This window comes from Narcine bancroftii, chromosome 1 (assembly GCF_036971445.1).
Source record: "Narcine bancroftii isolate sNarBan1 chromosome 1, sNarBan1.hap1, whole genome shotgun sequence".
NCBI lineage: Eukaryota > Metazoa > Chordata > Chondrichthyes > Torpediniformes > Narcinidae > Narcine > Narcine bancroftii.
In genome coordinates this window covers 198,193,997-198,212,718 of record NC_091469.1, presented here as the reverse complement: position 1 = coordinate 198,212,718, position 18,722 = coordinate 198,193,997, and the positions used below count along the sequence as shown (strand labels likewise).

General features: G+C 43.6%; 1 protein-coding gene across 4 annotated transcripts in view; it reads right to left on the bottom strand.

Moving 5' to 3' along the window:
• Positions 1-8,044: 8,044 nt before the first annotated feature.
• The window catches only part of LOC138737194 (carboxyl-terminal PDZ ligand of neuronal nitric oxide synthase protein), a 144,244-nt gene continuing 133,566 nt past the window's right edge, over positions 8,045-18,722 (bottom strand). For all 4 annotated transcript variants that reach the window (XM_069887856.1, XM_069887865.1, XM_069887839.1 and 1 more), the window contains 3 exons: positions 15,419-15,584; positions 14,699-15,032; positions 8,045-11,541 (listed from right to left, as the gene is read on the bottom strand). In XM_069887856.1, the coding sequence (XP_069743957.1) occupies positions 10,950-11,541; positions 14,699-15,032; positions 15,419-15,584 (1,092 nt within the window). In that variant the 3' untranslated portion in view covers positions 8,045-10,949. The remainder of the gene's footprint in view (positions 11,542-14,698; positions 15,033-15,418; positions 15,585-18,722) is intronic.

Genomic DNA, 18,722 nt, shown 5'->3' with positions numbered 1-18,722 from the left:
AAAGGCGCTATTTGCCTTGGCGAGTCTGTTGTCTATCTCATTGTCGATCCTTGCATCTGATGATATGGTGCAGCCAAGATAGGTAAACTGGTTGACCGTTTTGAGTTTTGTGTGCCCGATGGAGATGTGGGGGGGCTGGTAGTCATGGTAGGGAGCTGGCTGATGGAGGACCTCAGTTTTCTTCAGGCTGACCATCAAAGAAAAGATGGTGGCTGCTTATGGTCACTGCAGTAGGAGCCAATCCTTGGATTGCCAGCCTCTCAATACACCCAAGCTTCTGCCTATCAGTGAGCTGAGATGGATAACAATTGTCTATCATCTTTAAGCCAACATTTCTCCAAGAAGTAGGCCACATGATGACAAAAATTGCTTGCTTTACCTCCCATTCATTGTTTTGGAACCTTCATGTCACGAGTGGAGCATCAAGTGTTCGTGCTATGTCCGACGTTCAATGGACAGAGGAGGTGCAAGATGCCCTTCCTTGAAATTGGTGTCCAGGATAGAAATATTGCCCAAACAGAAACTACCACATTTTCTTAGATAACCCTAATTCTTCAGCAACTCTGAAGCAGGGAGCAACCAGTTTATCGTCCTGGATCATATTGGGAGGATGGCCTGACAGAAGATTACCATAAAGACCAGGTCCTTTAGATCTTCCATTCCCCCACTGCCTCAAGGCTTCGAAAAGATATCTGGGCTTTTTCTCATATTACGCTCAATGGGTCCCAAGCTACACAGCGAAGGCCTGACCCCTCATCGGGGCCACCATTTTCCCCATCGGCAAAAACTCATGAGCCATTTGACCGGATCAAAGCCAACATCGCAAAGGCCATGATGCACACAGTGGATGAATCCATCCTGTTCCAGGTGGAAAGTGATGTGCCAGACTTTGCCCTCGCTGCCACACTTAACCTGGCAGCAGGCCCGTGGTGTTTTTAAATCACATACCTTCCAGGGCCCGAAGATCCAGCACTCCTCCATCAAGAAAGAGGCCCAAGCTATCGTTGAAGCTGTATGGCACTGAAGACATTAACTTGCCGGTAAGCATTTTACCGTGCTGACTGCCCAATGGGCGATCACTTTCATGTTTAACAATCAGCAGTGGGGTAAAATCAAAAACGATAAAATTCTGAGGTGGAGAATCAAACTCTCCACCTACAATTATGACGTACTGTACCAGCCCAGAAAGGTCAACGAGCCTCCAGATGCTCTATCTTGGGGGACTTGCACCAGTGCGCAGATGGATCGATTGCAGGCACTGCACGATGGCCTCTGCCACCCTGGAATCACCCATTTTTTTTCCCACTTAATCAAGGCCTGTAATCTCCCCTACTCCATCGAGGACATCAGGACATTGACCAAAAATTGTCAGGACTGCACGGCGTACAAATTGTGCTTCTACCAGCCTGACCAGTCACACCTGATCAAGGCCACTCGCCCCTTTGAACATCTAAGCATGGACTTCAAAGGACCCCTACCCTCTGCGATGAGTACTCGCGGTTCCCCTTTGCCATCCCCTTCCCAAACGTGACTGCAGCTACCATCATAAAGACTCTGAACAATCTATTCACCATTTTCGGATACCCCAGCTATGTCCACAGTGATAGGGGTTCATCCTTCATGAGCAACAAGCTGCACCAATTCCTGCTGTTCAAGGGCATTGCCTCTTGCTGGACTACCACCTATAACCCTCAAAGGGAATGACCAGTTGGAGCAGGGGAATGGTGGTCTGGAAGGCAGTACTACTGGCCTTAAAGTCCAAGGGCCTCCCTGTCCCCCACTGGTAAGAGATTCTCTCAGAGGCCCTCCACGCTATCCAGTCCCTCCTGTGTACGGCCACCAATGACATACCTCATAGGAGACTGTTTATATTCCCCAGGAAATCAGTGTTGGGAACCACCTTACCTACCTGGCTAACATTCTCCAGGCTGGTCCAACTTCACAGACACACGAGGACCCATAAGCCTGAATCTCTTGTCGAGGGGGTCCAGCTGCTCCACACAAACTCACAGTATGCCTACGTGGCATTCCCAGATGGCTGCGAGGACACTATCTATCCAGGACCTGGCACACACGGGAGCATCTGGTCAAGCCCCAACTAGCTGACAGGTTTACCCCTCCAGCTCTCCAGGGCCCAACTTCCACACCCCTACCAACTTGACAGTCAACACACACAAACCCCCCCCGGCCCAGTCAAGTACCACTGCTGGGCCTACTGGGATGGATCAGCTAAAACTGATGGAGACCACTATGGACCCCCGGATGGGAACTTGCCAGTCACAATGCCAGAGAAGACTGCCAGAACTTATGAGGGTCGCCTGACCACACCACACACCCCAGGACTTTCTTTTAAAAGAGGGGATGAATGTGGTGAAACCACTATTGTACATATTTGTCATATGTGAATTACATGACTTTTCCTGGTTGACCCTGCTCTCATTGGCCAGCTTGTGACTCCTCCCCTTTCTTCCCCATAAAGCTATCATGCCACAAGCCTGTCTCCAGTTAGAGACTGGGTCAGTGTGAGCGACCAACACAATTTTGATTAATTCAGTCTTTGTGCAATTGATATTGCCTCAACATGGTGATTTGCAAGGATGTGCAGGGAGGAGGAGGGTACAGCGTGGCTCTGCTGGTAAGCAACAATATTAAAACATTGGAAAGAAGGAAATAGGATCAGAAGAGGTTGAGTCCTTATGGGTGAGTTAAGAAATGGTAAAGGTAAAAGGACACTAATGGCAGTTACAGTATATACAGGCCCCAAACCACAGCCAGGATGTGGATAACAAAATACAACTGGAAATGGGATATGTCAGAATGACAGCTTTACGATAATCATGGGGGATTTAAACATGAAAGTAGATTGGGAAAGTTAGGTCGGTATGAGATCAAGGGAAACAAAGCTGTGGAATGACTATTTGGAGCAGCTTGTTGATGAGCCCACCAGGGGATAGGCTGTTCTGGATTGAACCAGAAGTGATTAGCGATCTTAAAGTAAAAGAACCCTTAGGAGGCAATGATCACAATATGATTCATTTCACTTTTAAATTTGAAAAGAAGTGGCTAAAGTCCGATCGGTCGGCATTTCAGTGGAGTAAAGGAAATTACAGTCGCATGGCCAAAGTCAATTGGAAAAACAGATTAATGGGGAAGGCAGCAGATCCGCAATGGTTGGAGTTTCTGCGAGAAATGAGGAAAGTGCAGGACAGGCACAGAACAAAAATAAATAAAACTGTGAATGGAAAAATGAGACAATTATGAGTGACGAGGGAAGTTAAAACCAAAGTGAAAGAGAGGGCAGACAAGGAAGAAAAAAAAATAAGTGGGTAGATAGAGGACTGGGAAACTTAAAAACTTGGAGATGTCAACTCAGAAGGTGACGAGGAAGGAAAAGATGAATTATGAAAGGAAGTTAGTAAACAATATCAAAGAGGAAACTAAAAGCTTTTTTAAATATATAAAAAAATAAAAGTGACAAAGTAGACACAGGACCAATAGAAAATGACACTGGAGAAATTGTAATGAGAGACAAGGAGATGGCAGAGGAACTGAATCAATACTTTGGATCAATCTTCACTGTGGAAGACATGAGTAGCATACCGGACACTCATGGTTCTCTTGGAAGGTCACAAGAGAGAAGATACTTGTGAAGCCAAATAGTCCAAGGGTAGATAAGTCTCCCGGACCAGATGGAATGCACCCTCAGGTTTTGAAGGATGGAGCTGTAGAGATTGGAGGCATTAATAATGATCTTCCAGGAATCAATAGAGTCTGGCATGGTTCCAATGGACTGGAGGATCATAAATGTCACTCCACTGTTTAAGAAGGGAGTGAGGCAGCAGAAAGGAAATTATAGACCTATTAGTCTGATGTTAGTGGTTGGAAAGTTGTTGGAGTTGATTGTCCAGGATGAGATTAGGGAATACCTGGAGGTGCATGAAAAGATGGGCCCAAGTCAGCAAGGTTTCCTTAAAGGAAAATCATGCCTGACAAAACTACTGCAATTTTTTTGAAGAGATCACAAGTAGGATGGACAGGGTAGATGCAGTGGATCTTGTGTATTTGGACTTTCAAAAGGCCTTTGACAAGGTACCACACACAAGGCGGCTAAAGAAAATGAGAGCCCAGGGAATTACAGGAAGGATACTCGCATGGCCAGAGCATTGGCTGATCGGCAGGAAACAGAATAGGAATAAAGGGATTATATTCTGGCCATAGATTACCAGTGGTGTTCCGCCCACTTCTCTTTACGTTGGATATAAATGATTTGGATGATGGAATAGATGGCTTTGTGGCTAAATTTAAAGATAACAAAATAAGTGGTAGGGAAGGTGGTGCTGAGGATACTGAAAGGCTGTAGAGAGACTTGAATAAATTAGGAGAGTGGGCAAAGAGATGGCAGATGAAATACAATGTTGGAAAGTGTACGATCATGCACTTCGGTAAAAGAAATAGACGGGCAGACTATTATTTAGATGGAGAGACCATTCAAAATTCAGAGGTGCAAAGGGACTGGAATCCTCTTGTAGTTTCACCTCCAGGTTGAGTCGGTGGTGAAGAAGGCGAATGCAATGTTGGCATTCATTTCCAGAGGAATAGAATACAATTGCAGGGATAGGATGCAATATTGAGACTCTTCAAAGCACTGGTGAGACCTCACTCGGAGTACTGTGTATAGTTTTGGGTGCCGTATTTGAGAAAAGACGTGCTGACATTGGAAAAGATTTAGAAAAGATGTATTAGAATGATACCAGGAATGAAAAGGTTAGTATAATGAGGAACCACTGTGGTCTCTTGGACTGTGCTCATTGGAGTACAGAAGGATGAGGGGGAAATTCATAGAGGCATTTGGAATGATAAAAGCCTGGACAGAGTAGATGGCAAGGATGTTTTCCAAGATAAGGGATTCCAGGTCAAGAGGGCACAATTTCAGGATAAAAGGGCATCAACTTAAAACAGATGCAGAAAACTTTCTTTAGACGTGAGCCTATGGAACTTTATACCACAGGAGGCTGTGGAAGTGAGGTGGTTGGGTGTAGTTAAAGCTGAGATTGACAGGTATTTGACTAGTCAGGGCATGATTAGAATGGGGGAGCAGACTTGATGAGCCAATAGGCCTACATCAGCTCTTATATCTTGAGTTTTCAATTGTACCAGTATACCACCAGATTAACAAGGGAGTTCAATAACAGTTGATGCTGGAGTTATTACTGTTAGGAAGTGTTGACTTCTTCCATGAGAACAAATGGCAGATCTCCAATAGTCTACAACTTTGCAGTTTGCTAAGAACACTCAAGATTTGCAAATGAATTTGACTCCAACAGAATCAATAAAACTGAGCATTTATTGCAAGTACATTAGAGTGGAACCATGTGCCGAGCAATTTTACTAGACCCAACATTCTAATCAATTTTCCAGCTGTTATTTCCTTTTTATAAAATATTAAATAGGTAGAATTGTCTGAAACTTTTGAAGGACTAGTAATTTGAACTATATTTTGGGTTTTATCAGTGGTTAGAAGACTGGTCTTGTAAACCAGGGGACGCGAGATCGTTCCTCACTTCTGTAAGGGGCGCTGGACAAAGTGGCAACTCTCTGTCTTCCTTACGGTAGACAAGGTTAAATAATTTCATGTATGTTACATTCTAAATGTAATATGTAATAATGGAACCATTACATGACATAAGTAAGAATAACATTTGTGTGGATTTTTTTTGGCTGGACTAATTTCAGTAGCACTTCTTTGCTGAAAGCCACATCTGCACCAAGAATGTTCATGTGCAACCCTCTGGAGTATTGCTAAGGGCCTCATCATAAAAATACAAACCTACTTGTGGGCTAAAACGTGGGAAAAAGAAAGATTTACATGGCACCTGTCCTGCTGTTCACTTTTAAGACTCACTCCAGTGATCTTCTAAGTCTTCCATCTTGCACACTCCAAACAAATAATTCTCAAGAAAGTTCAATACAAGAGGTAAAATCAGAGGTGAAGAAACAGGGCCATTAATGGAAATGTAGGAGCAACAGATTCCAGTAAACCAACAGTAATGCATGGGTTTAATTTTACAACCACCAGCCTTTACTTTCATTAAAAGGTGGTGGAAATTGAAGCTGCGATGGTAAAGAGGCAATTTGTGAGGCCTTACCAATAAAGATCCTTTTGAGACATCCTGCCAGCTGCAGTGACAAAACAAGGTCACATTAATATTGAAACATGGAACACAAGTTAGATGTACTTACAGTACCCTCCCTCGCAGTTTAAAGCTGTTAAGGGATAAAATAAATTTAAATTATGCTCTGTTTAAAAGAAAGTGAAAAGGGTAATTTAGCAAAGAATCTTAAATAAGGGACACTAGATGAAGATGATGTTTTGTGCATCTGGGAAAATTTCTAGGGAAAAAGCAGGGAGCAAGACCACAGCACAGAACAAATGGCCTTTATCGGTAATGCAGAGTTCTATCACAGATATTTGACTGCATTAACTGTAAAATGGGTGACTGCAAATTGGTAGAAAAACAGAAAATGATACAGCAAGCAGCATAATTTCAGGCCTGCCTCCCAACACAGACTGGAATATTTGATCTCCATACTTGGTCTGGTGACTTTCCAGTTTGCACTGGTAATGGATGCCATGTGTTAAGGTTCGCTCCAGTTACAAAACTCCCTGCCCTGTTCTGCACAAACTATATAACTGAGATTTACTCTGACTGAAAACAGTGAACAATAGCTCCTTTCTCAATTACTTTCAGCTGCTCTACAGCTTGCTGAATCCTTTGACAACCATTCTCACTACTTACAACCCCATTAATTTTTGAGTCATCTGCAAACTTGCTAATTAGACTACTTATGAAAACATCATTAATATTGTTACAAGCAACAGAAGTCCCAACACTAACCGTTGAGGAATACTGCAAATCTTGTACCTCCAGTCAGAATCACAACTCTCAACCACTTCACTCTGCCTTCTTTGGCCAAACTCATTTTTGGGCCATCGAGGTTGACACAGTTTTGTACTCTCTCAGTGAATCAGGAAAGGAATATTGCCAGGTCCATAAAGTGGAACTGGAATTCGAACATATGTACGGGGATCATACACTGCTTCGACCATATCTTCAGAGGCAAGATATTGGCAGCTTCAAACATTCCACATCATTCCCAAAGATAATGTTTAAAGTCTGCTACCCAAGAAATCTTCACAGTGCAAAGAATTTCTAGATCAATCATTGGTCATCTTATTCAGGGTTATGTAATATGCAAGGTTTTACCAGCTGCTTGCTATCATCTCATAGACTGTTGGTAGGAACACATTATTTAAGAATTTATAATGGAGAGGATACATATAGAGAACAGTGCATATGTAAAGCTGATGGAGGAGCCCCATAATGAAGTGGTTAAAAAAAAACATAGGAAGTAGGAATGGAAGTAGGCCAAAAATGGCCCATCGAGCCTGCTCTGCCATTCAATAAGATCATGGCTGATCTAATTTATGACCTAACTCCACCTACCTGCCTTCTCCCCATATCCCCTAATTGCTTTATTGAATGTTGATAATGCAGGCATAGGTCATCTAGTGTTGATATGAACCCTGTAACCATGGTATCACTCTGCTCTCCCTTCTATCTGACTTCTCAGTGCAATCCCAGACTCTGAAAACTGTGGTCTATACATGGCTGCATGCAATGCTACAGATAACCCTGTTGGTCTGTTTTCACTGTACAAGGTATCTTTTAACTTGTATGGAGCTGCTGATGTACCAAAGCTCAAACATGATTCTCCAGGATGTCCATCATCTGATTGAAAATCAAAGCCAAAGGCCAGATGAACCCTTTGGTTATAGTCAGAGATACAGCATGGAAACAGGTCCTTTAAGCACAGAGTTCACACCAACCCATTTTCACATTAATCCTACCTTAATTCATTGTATTCCCTCCATTCCCATCAATTTCCACATGCCCTATACCCCCCCCCCCCCAATTCTACCACATCTATAAAGATTTTATGAGACTCAAGACCTTGAATGGTAAGGAGATAGAGGATGAACTGGGGCTCACCGCCCCCCCCCCCCCCACAAAAGTGGGGGAGGCTGACGGGCCACCTTGTGCAGTCATACAGGGTCATGGACAAAGTGAATAGTCAGTTTTCCCCACTCTCCCCAAACCAGAGTAGGAAAGTCTAAAATGAGAGGGCATAGATTTGAGGTGAGAGGGGAAAGATTCAAAAGGGACCAGGGTGGGGGGGGCAACCTCTTAACCACTGAGGTTGGTGGGTCTATACAATTCGCTGCCAAGGGAAGCAGCAGGTACAGTGACAACATTTAAGATAGGTACATGGATAGGAAGGTTAAGAGGGATATGGACCAAATGAAAGCAAATGGTGATGAGCTCAGGATGGGCCGAAGGGCCTGTTTCTCTGCTGTATCACTCGATGCCTTTTGTTTTTCAGCTTATGATTTTCAATCAATCTAGCAACTTATTTATCTAAGGATGTGGGAGGTAACTGTCACACCAACGTACGAGGACGAACATGAAGAGAACAAGGGTGTGTTCTAATCTGTTGGAAGAAACAGCTCAAATGTCACGTTGTTAATGGCTAGAGTGAAACACAAAAGTCTGTAGATGCTGTGACTGTAGTAAAAACACAAAGATGCTGCAGTGTCCATCAGAGGTAAAGATATACCGTATATTTTAGCATACAAGTTGACTGGCAGATAGGTCGACACCCCCTTTTAAGCTTCATTTTAATGGTTTTATGGTCTATCCAGCATTCTTCGACCCTCATTTTCAGGTTCTTTGGGCCTCCCACCAGCAACCCAAATTATTATTATTTTTTTATATAAAAACCCCAATTGCCAAGTTACAAAGGTGTAAATTACCATAAGTAAAAAGGAACAGCTAAAAAACCCTCAGCCTACCGGGCAGGAGCAGCGACACGTTCTCCTGGCATGAGCAGGAATTGGACCTATGTGGCAGGAGCAGCCACCTCGTTCTCCTGGCAGGAGTGGAGACTTCCTGCAGGAACAGAAACCTCCTGCCAGGAGAACAAGGTCGCTGCTGCTGCTCCAGAGAACAAGGTTGCCGCTTCTCTTGGGTGGGAGCAGTGACCTTGTTCTCCTGGCAGGAACGACGACCTCAGCCTATGTGGCAGAAGTGGCAACCTCCTTCTCCCGGAAAGGAGTGGTGACCTCAGGCTATATAATTGTAGAATTTATGGGTGGGCTATGGCGGTGCCCAGCAGTGGGAAGGTGTCAGGGAACAGCAGTGCTACTGGTGGGGAGGTGCTTCTAGGGTCAACTAATACGTCGAATCAACGATTCCAGGGTTGACATAAGCCGAATCAGCATCAAACAGTTTTTGACCTGAATTTAAAGTCTCAAAAGTATATCTGACGTATAAGTCGACCCCCATTTTTTGAGAGTTTTACGACTCGACACACACCAAAATAAATGGTACATTTCAGGCCTGAGCCCTTCAAGGTGTCAGCAAAAAGCAGGCGGGCACCCAATTAAAAAGGCATAGGGGTATATCTCCTTTTTCTCTTCTCTGTCACTCTCTCTTTCCCCCAGCTCTGCATACATAGAGCCACCCCCTTCCCCAATCAATCCTCATCTTTCATGCCCTGTCATGGTCAATTATGGCCTTTTGCCTGTTCACTTGTGCTGTACCTCTTGCCATTTCTTCCCTCGTCGCCCAGTTTTTATTTATTGGGCTATGCACCTTTACATATCTTTACCACATATAGATGCTGCATAACCTGGTGAGTTTCTCCAGTATTTCTGTGTTTTTACTTGTTAATGGTAAATTAAGGCAAGAAAGATCACAAAACTGCAAACCCATTTTATAATAATAAAAAAAAATACACAGATAGAGGGAAGCAGAGGAGATGAGGGTCGAATCACCACAATATCCAGGAAGACAGAGGGGAACTAAAAACACAAAGCTGGTGAAACTCAGCTGGTCAAACAGTACACTTTATAATTGCAAAGATAAAGATACATAACCAACTTGAGCCTTGATGGGTTTCTCCAGGATTGTGTTTTTACTTCAACCACAGTGTCGCAGACTTTTGTGTTTTACGACAGTGAGGGACTAATGTGGTGAGATAGAGCACCATAATTCCATCGAGCAATAGTGGAAGGAAGTGACAGATGCAGTAAAACCCTCTGACCTGCCCACTGAAGGAACAATAGCCACCGTATGATTGAGGACCTTGCTGAGGCTGTCTGAATCGTGCCCTTCAATGCAACAACCTGTGGCTTTGGTGGAAGGTCATGAGGAACGTTCCCTGGCAGGCTGATGTCAAGAATCAACACATGTTATTGTTTACACTAATATTTATATAACAAATCCATTTTTAAAGCCTTTCTGTAAATGGGATCCCAACATTAGCAGTGCCATAAGTCCTCCCATAGTACAATGGCAGCAAAATGGTGTCATTTTCACTTAAATAAAAACAAAAACATTGTGTAAAATACAGAGCACATAATTGGCAGTGAGAAATTTGCTATCCATTGGATGATACATTTCCAGACTGAGGTCAGTTATAATATCCTACAATAAAATGCTAATTTTTCCCCACATACAAGAAAGAAAGATGGAAGGACGTATCAAATTGAAACATACTGGGAGGAAAATAAAATCCAAGCATAGATTCTACAGGTACTACAATTTGGTGCACAGTACTTGATCACCCTCCATTTCCTGACCATTAGATCCATGGACAATGTGTGAAGGTTGAGTATGTACCTTGCAGGTTTTGGAACCTGCTACAAGATGAATCCAAAGCACCTTAGGAAACTGTAACTGGCTGGAATTTGGAAGGAAACGTACACAAAGTATCAGATCAACCTGGTGTTCAAACTCTGGTTCCTGTCCATGAAATGTGACAGAGATCACCCTTGGAAGGAATAGGAGAGAATTTCAAGATCCTTCCAAGATCTGTACAGTACTCAATTAATTGGGGACCACTGGAAGCCTCGAGCTTTGGCTGGAAGTTGGACCCTTTGTGACTTCCACTGAGGTATTTTGCTGTACTCTTGAATCTTCAGTGTCATTGACCAACAGCTCATCTTCTGAGAAGCTAATGTGCAGACAGGTCTCGTTGAGTGGTGGGGAAAAGGGAAGAGTGCTGTTTGTGTGGTCCAGAGGTGCTTTCCAACTGCTGACTGGGGTACAGAGAGGTAAACCAACCCCAGGATTTGATATGTCAGCCTGACTTCCGCCACAAGGAGGTGAAGTGCTTGTAATCCCTTCCTTATCACCTGTCCTCTCAGTCATAGATGTAGCGGGAGGCTTGTCCCCAGGCCCGGGCTCCACAGGGCAGAACCTTTCCTCAGTTGGCTGCCAGGCCTCAAAGTCAGACAGAGCAAAAGTACAGGAAGAAATATCAGTGAAACTCAACCCATCTGAACCTTGCAGCAGGCTGTTGACCACTACCTGCTCATCATATCCTGAGGCGGATCGGGGGGCCATCAGCAGCGATCTGGTTGAGCGCTTCCTCATGACAGCTGGAGGTGGGTTGAGTCGAGGAATGGTGTGATTAAACCTTGAAGAATGAGGAAAGAAACTGCTTAAATTTGCTTGGCAACTTTTCACACAGTCCTAACACATTGTCCCAAAGCCATGTAGACTATCATTATTTCTTATTAAAAGTAATGATTTGAGGATAATGTTGGCTGTGTAAAATAGTCAGTGTGCCAGCTGCAATTAAATGTCTGGACAGATGACTCTGCGTGCAATCTATAAATGGATTTTTACATTAATGGTCCCTCCTTTCTCAGTCAAATGTCCAATTTACTGAATATTGGACATGATAATAGTCTGCAATTTGGCTAATTTTATGTTTAGAATGGAATATGAAAAGAAACATTGCAGTAAAATAAACAGCTGGATAATGATCATATTTAAGAGTTTATCTCTTTAGCCTGTGACAGCCACTTAGAATATTGAAGAATACCTTCATCCATCACAGCCTTAAATGTGCTTCCAATTTTGAAATTGGGAAGCAAAATTCTATTTATAAACAACATAAACAAGACCGAACTGTTATGGAGTTACAATACAGAAATATTGAGTCTGCACCAACCATCAGGTAATCTTACACTAATTTCATTTTATTCTCTTGACATTCCCATCAACGCCCTCCCCCATTCGAAAACTCAGCCGCCAGGACTAATTTACACTGTCCAATTAACCTACCAACCTGACCACCATTACCACTGCCAGCTTTTCTTTCTGCATTCTAAATATACTCATTTGGCCGAATTCAAATCTCCCAACAGCCTTGTTGGGACTTGAACTCTGTTTGGTGCCTCAATGACCCAGAACTCTGCTGGTGCACCACACCTGCACAAGCACTCCCTTCTCAAAATAGGCGACTAATGCTCCCAGAGGCTTGAAATAAAAACAGTCAATACTAGAGATACTCAGCAGGTCTTTTGTGGAAAAGAGAGAGAGTCAACAGTACAGGCTAAAGAACTTTCATCAAAATTTCAATGACTGCACCAGGTGAGGTAACACACACAGGTATTGACTTCGCCCACATCCATTTCCTTACCACCATTCTGAGCAGGATTAGAGCACTGGCAGCATCAACAATGGTCAGAAAGGTCTGCAACATCCAGGACAAAGCAACCCATTGGATTAGTACCCTCCCACTAGCCTGAACAGTCCTTCCAGTAATGCATTGCAGTTACTCAGGCAAGCAACAGCAAGTCCCAGACCCACAGCCTCTACCAACAAGGTGGGTAAATGTAACAGATGCTGATTGGCACTACTTTCAGCTTTCCCTCCACTTCAGACACCATCCAGACATTAAAAACAAATATCCATGATCCTCCATGTTTGTGGCAGCTAAATCTGCTCCAGCTCTTCAAGAAGTTAGCTCATCACTGCTACCAAAGGTTGCAGATGTTGAAATCTGGAGCATTGCTGGAAGGACTCAATGGGTCAGACAGCATCTGTGCAGAAAAATGAACTGTCAATATTTCAGGTCAAAACCCTACCTCAGTCCTGAATCCTTAACTTTTCAAAAATGGAATTGGATTGATTACAGTTCCAGGGAACTTCTGCATGAAAATTCTGGCAGATAATTCCTCTATGAAGCTATTCTCACATGATTTCCATTTATTAGCCCAACAGTGTTCACGATACACCACTCCCCTTCATCTAGTTACTAATTACCTTGACTTTAGTGCTGTACTGGATACCAGGACATCAGAAGAGAAATAGTTTAACCATCTCATTGAAATTAGCCTTACAATTTCAAAACCAATATTGTTTGCAAGCTTAATTTAAGAAAAAAAATTGAAAAAGGTGTATTGCTTCATTAAGGAGATCAACTTTTGTAAATGCCACTGGCAACATCCTCATCAAACCAGACTTAAAGCAGATTTAAAGAATGCTACAGAAACTAAGCATCATGTAGCCTAGGAACTTCAATATGTGTTGAATTAGCTGTTCTCACCATCAACAATCAGTATCTGGGCAAAGTCTGGCCACTGGCCAGACATGCTTCTTGGAAGGCTGTGTCTACCCATGGATACCAGAAGAGATGGGACTCTTGAGTAACAAAAATACATTTAAGAATCCTCTAGTCGAGGAATAATGGCAGGATATGATGCCTCCTTCTCACTACTGAACCCGACCTTCATCAAGTCCTGTGCAGCTCCAGAAGGGAATGGGACTTCTAAAAGTGGAACGAGAATAACCTTGAGAAACTTTACTCCCTGATCAGGCAGTTGCTGGAATGGTGGGCACCACCAAGGTACCTTCCTTTTCAGGATATGTAACAGTGAGAAATAGCCACTCTGCATGCGAAGAAAGCAAGCCCCACTTCCAAACCCACTCACATCCTCCAGTTCTGTAGTGGAAAGCAGCTGACACTTTAGAGTCTCCAGTGGTTTTCAACCTTTTTCTTTCCACTCACATACCACCTTAAGTAATCCCTATGCTATAGGTGCTCTGTGATTCATAAGGGATTGCTTAAGGTGGTATGTGGGTTGAAAGAACATGGGTGAAACCACTGTTTTAATTGTGCCTAATTGACTTGTTATGTGTACGGTTTCATAACTCCAAAATATTTCAGTAACAATTAGGTCTACAGCAGTGGTTCTCAATCTTCTTACCCCCCCCCCCCCCACCTCACATACCACTTTAAGTTATCCCTTACTAATCACAGAGCACCTATGGCATAGGGAATACTTAAGGTGATATGTGAGTGGAAAGAAAAAGATTGAGAACCACTGCTTTCGACCAGTCTTGGACCTGAAACATCAACTGTTTCTTTTGTGGAAGGAGAACACAAGGACTACAGATGCTGGATCTTGAGATCAACAGAGGAGCTAGAGGGACCCAGCAAGTTAGGCAACATTCAAGGGGAGAAATGGACAGTCAACATTTTGGGTCTGGTGCTCTTTGAAGATTGAAAATTGAATTCTCCAATTTTCTCTAATTCTAGTCTCGGGAAATAGTCCCTATCTGAACTATTATCTGTCCACTTCTCTCCACGGATGCTGCCTGACCTGCTGAGTCCCTCCAGCTTCTCAATGTTTGCTCTCTTTCCAAAGATGTTACCTGACATGCTGAGTTTCCAACATTTTATATTTTCACTCCGATTACCAGCATCTGCAAGCTTTGATTTTCGCATTGTTTGGTCAGTGGGAATATGAGATTTTGCAAAGTAGCAATGCATCTTACTGTACCTTTCACTCTTGGTTTCCACACTGAGATCTTCAGATGTAAATGAACCCATAATCTCTTGCCTGGCACTGGTTCTCCCATTCACCTCTGACCCTTTGACCTTTCTGCTTGCTTCTGTTCCATTCAATGTTTGGTAGTTGCTAATGTCCAGCGTTAGTTCGACATTCGATTTTCCCAAAGGCTGTTCATTGTCACGGTAATCCAGGTTGCTTTGTCCTGAAGAGCCAATCAAAACTTTTCCAGGGGTCGAGGTGGAAGGAATATTCATGATGAGGTCATGATGATGAAGATTCATCAGCGAAATCTGTTCAGAAATGGAGCTCATACTTTGATCAGCTGTTAGTAGAGAAAACATCAAAACCACTTTAGTGACATGTATGCTCCCAGTCCTTCAACATTAACATCAATCCAAGGTACTCACTTCAAGGCAAAAGTAAAAATAATCTCCAAATACAGCGATTATTATCACCATGTTTCATTCATATTCAGGGCAGTGCATTTGGAATTGATGGAGTGATGTTTCAGTTGAGTTTTCTTTTGAACTGGAGCAGAGGAAGAGAGAGTCCCAAATTCATAGCTGACTCAGCCATGAATCTATTCTAGCAATTGACATCAAGGCCTTGTAATATGGAGCCCAAGCTTCAAACAGGTGTCAATTGTGGCAATTTGGTTGACCCATGGGATCTTACTGAGCCTCCAACATGCACCAACATGCACCTTACCTGTTTGCTGGCCACTCTGTCTCATCTCCAGGTCCTTCAGCTGGTTGACCAAGAGGGAGAGGTGCTGAAGAAGGTCTCTGTTCTGCAGCATCAGCTGGTGAATGCGGGCCTGTGATTCCATCCTCGCAGCTGTCTCTGCCGACAACTGGTCCTTCAGTAGATGTACCTGACAAAACACCAGGTAGAGATTGGGTAGGCTGGGACCTCTCTGGGATGTAGGTGACTTGATGTAGAGAAGGCCATAGTGGGAGCACCAGATGCAGTCGATGACTCACAGATTCATAAGTGAAGTGTTGCTTCACTTGGAAGGACAGTTGTGAATCCTGCAGTCAGTGCTTCGATTGTGGTCTTCTCTACATCAGAGGACTGGACATGGACTGGGAGAGAGCTTTGCTGAGCACCTTCACTCTATCTGCATCAATGATAGGGATCTCCCAGTGGCCAACCATTTCAATTCTGCACCCTACTCCCACGCTGACATTTCTGACAACGGACTTGTGTACTGTCAAACTAAGACCACTAGTAAATTGGAGGAGCAACACCTAATATTCTGTCTGGGCACTCTCCAACTAGATGGCATTAATATAGACTTCTCTGGTTTCTGCTGGCCTACTTTCCGTTTCCCTTTCTTACCTATTGTTCTGTCTTCTTTCCTCCAGCTCTCTACCCTCTTCCCTCTCCATTCACAGACCTATCATGCCCCATTTTCAGGTATACCCTCCCTCCCTTATCCACCTATTATCTCCTGCCTTTGAGATTGTGCCCTCCCCTCTCCCCACCACCATTTAGTTCGGGCACCTGCCTACATTTTGTTCATACCTTGATGAAGGGTTCAAGCCTGAATTGTTGGATATGTATCTTTATCTTTGCTATATAAAGTACATCGTGTGACCTGCTGAGTTTCTCCAGCATTGTGTTTTTATTTCAATCATGGTGACTAGACTTTTATGTTTTACTCCTATCGGAAAGAGAGTGGGGTGTGAGTGACCAGACTGAGGGAAGGATGGGAGGGAGTGACCAGAGAGAAGGACAGGAGGGAGTGAGCAGTGACCAGAGGGAAGGATATGAGGGAGAGATCTGTAACCAAAAGGAAGGATAGGAGTGACCGGATGGATGGGAGGGAGTGACCAAAGGGAGATGGTGACCAGTGACCAGAGGGAAGGGGAAGAGTGAGTGACCAGAAGAGGAGTGACTTACCAGACATGGACCAGAGGGGATGGACCAGCAGACATGTAGCTGTGTGTGTCAGCAGAGAGTGGGGAGCAAGTTTCCAACAGGCAGCAAAATGGAGAGGTATGGGGAAGTAAAGGAAGAGCAAATAGAAGGAGGAGAGGTAGAGTTGTTAGAGGCAACAGCAGTTTCAGGAGAGAAATCAGGCGCAGTGAAGGTTAAACAAAACAGAAAGGTTGAAGGCATTCCTCCTCACAAGTAAAATAAAATTTATTGCAACCCTTCACACATTCCCCCAGCCTTTCCAATAATACCAAGAGTCCACACATGTACAGGACAGATGTCCATAACAAAGGCAAATGGACATCAAGCAAAACATTGCCCCTCCCCAGCCATCTGGCTGTTCAATTATTGGAAGATTAAGGCTGTTAATGACAATGAGCTTACTGTTACATACATTGTGCAATGTACATATGCACTGATATTATTACTTGTTGCAGCTGAATAGGTACTTCATAAATACAACCATAATGGTATATATTAAACTAAATTAAAAAGAGACAATAAATATAAAATATAGGTGGAAAATAAATATTCCTAGTAACCAGTGCAAAACAAAAGCAGTATTAGAAAAGTGCAGACAGCTTTTTATTGTGGTGTTGGAGCAGTTTACGGTTAGTGTCGTAAGGAGATGTCCAACAGCCTGACAGTTTATGGTCAGTGTCGTAAGGGGATGTCCAACAGCCTGACAGTTTATGGTCAGTGTCGTAAGGGGATGTCCGACAGCCTGACAGTTTATGGTCAGTGTCATAAGGGGATGTCCAACAGCCTGACAGTTTATGGTCAGTGTCGTAAGGGGATGTCCAACAGCCTGACAGTTTATGGTCAGTGTCGTAAGGAGATGTCCAACAGCCTGACAGTTTATGGTCAGTGTTGTAAGGAGATGTCCAACAGCCTGACAGTTTACGGTCAGTGTCGTAAGGGGATGTCCAAGAGCCTCACAGTTTACGGTTAGTGTCGTAAGGGGATGTCCAAGAGCCTCACAGTTTACGGTTAGTGTCGTAAGGGAATGTCCAATGGCCTAACAGTTTACGGTTAATGTTGTAAGGGGATGTCCAAGAGCCTGACAGTTTACGGTTAGTGTCGTAAGGGGATGTCCAAGAGCCTGACAGTTTATGGTTAGTGTCGTAAGGGGATGTCCAATGGCCTGACAGTTTACGGTTAGTGTCTTAAGGGGATGTCCAAGAGCCTCACAGTTTACGGTTAGTGTCGTAAGTGGATGTCCAACAGCCTGACAGTTTATGGTTAGTGTCGTAAGGGGATGTCCAAGAGCCTGACAGTTTATGGTTAGTGTCGTAAGGGGATGTCCAATGGCCTGACAGTTTACGGTTAGTGTCTTAAGGGGATGTCCAAGAGCCTCACAGTTTACGGTTAGTGTCGTAAGGGGATGTCCAACAGCCTGACAGTTTATGGTTAGTGTCGTAAGGGTTTGTCCAACAGCCTGATAGCTGTTGGAAAGGAACTGTTCTGAAATGCTGATCTTCAGGCTTCTATAACTTCCCGTACACTAGACACGATAAATTTATTATACTGTTCATTTTCACAAAAAACCATCCAAACACAATTGATTCTCGGGAATAATAGCAACCAGCAAATAACACCAGTTCTCATAAATAGGAGCATGAGACTGTTGAGCCTGCTCTGCCATTCAGTAACATCTTGGCTGATCTTGCCTCAGACTCAGCTCTGCTCATCGACCTATTCTCCACAATCCCGAATTCCCTTTTATTTTCAATATTCTGTGCCTCCAGCCTCGACCGCTTCCCTGCGAAAGCATTTCATAGATTCACTACCCTCTGGGAGAAACCGCTCGTCCTCATCTCTGATTAAATCCTACTCCCTTGAACCTGGAGGCTAGGTCTTCTCATTAATTTCACCTGACAGAGGAAACAATCTCCTTGCTTCTCCCTTAAATATTCTATTCATAATTTTATCTTTCTACAACATACACTCTCATCCTTCTACATTCCAATGACTATAGCCCCAGGCAACTCAATTTCTCCCCATAAAATACCCCTATCAATCCCAGAATCAACCTGGTGAACCTCCTCTGCACCACCTCCAAAGCCAGTAG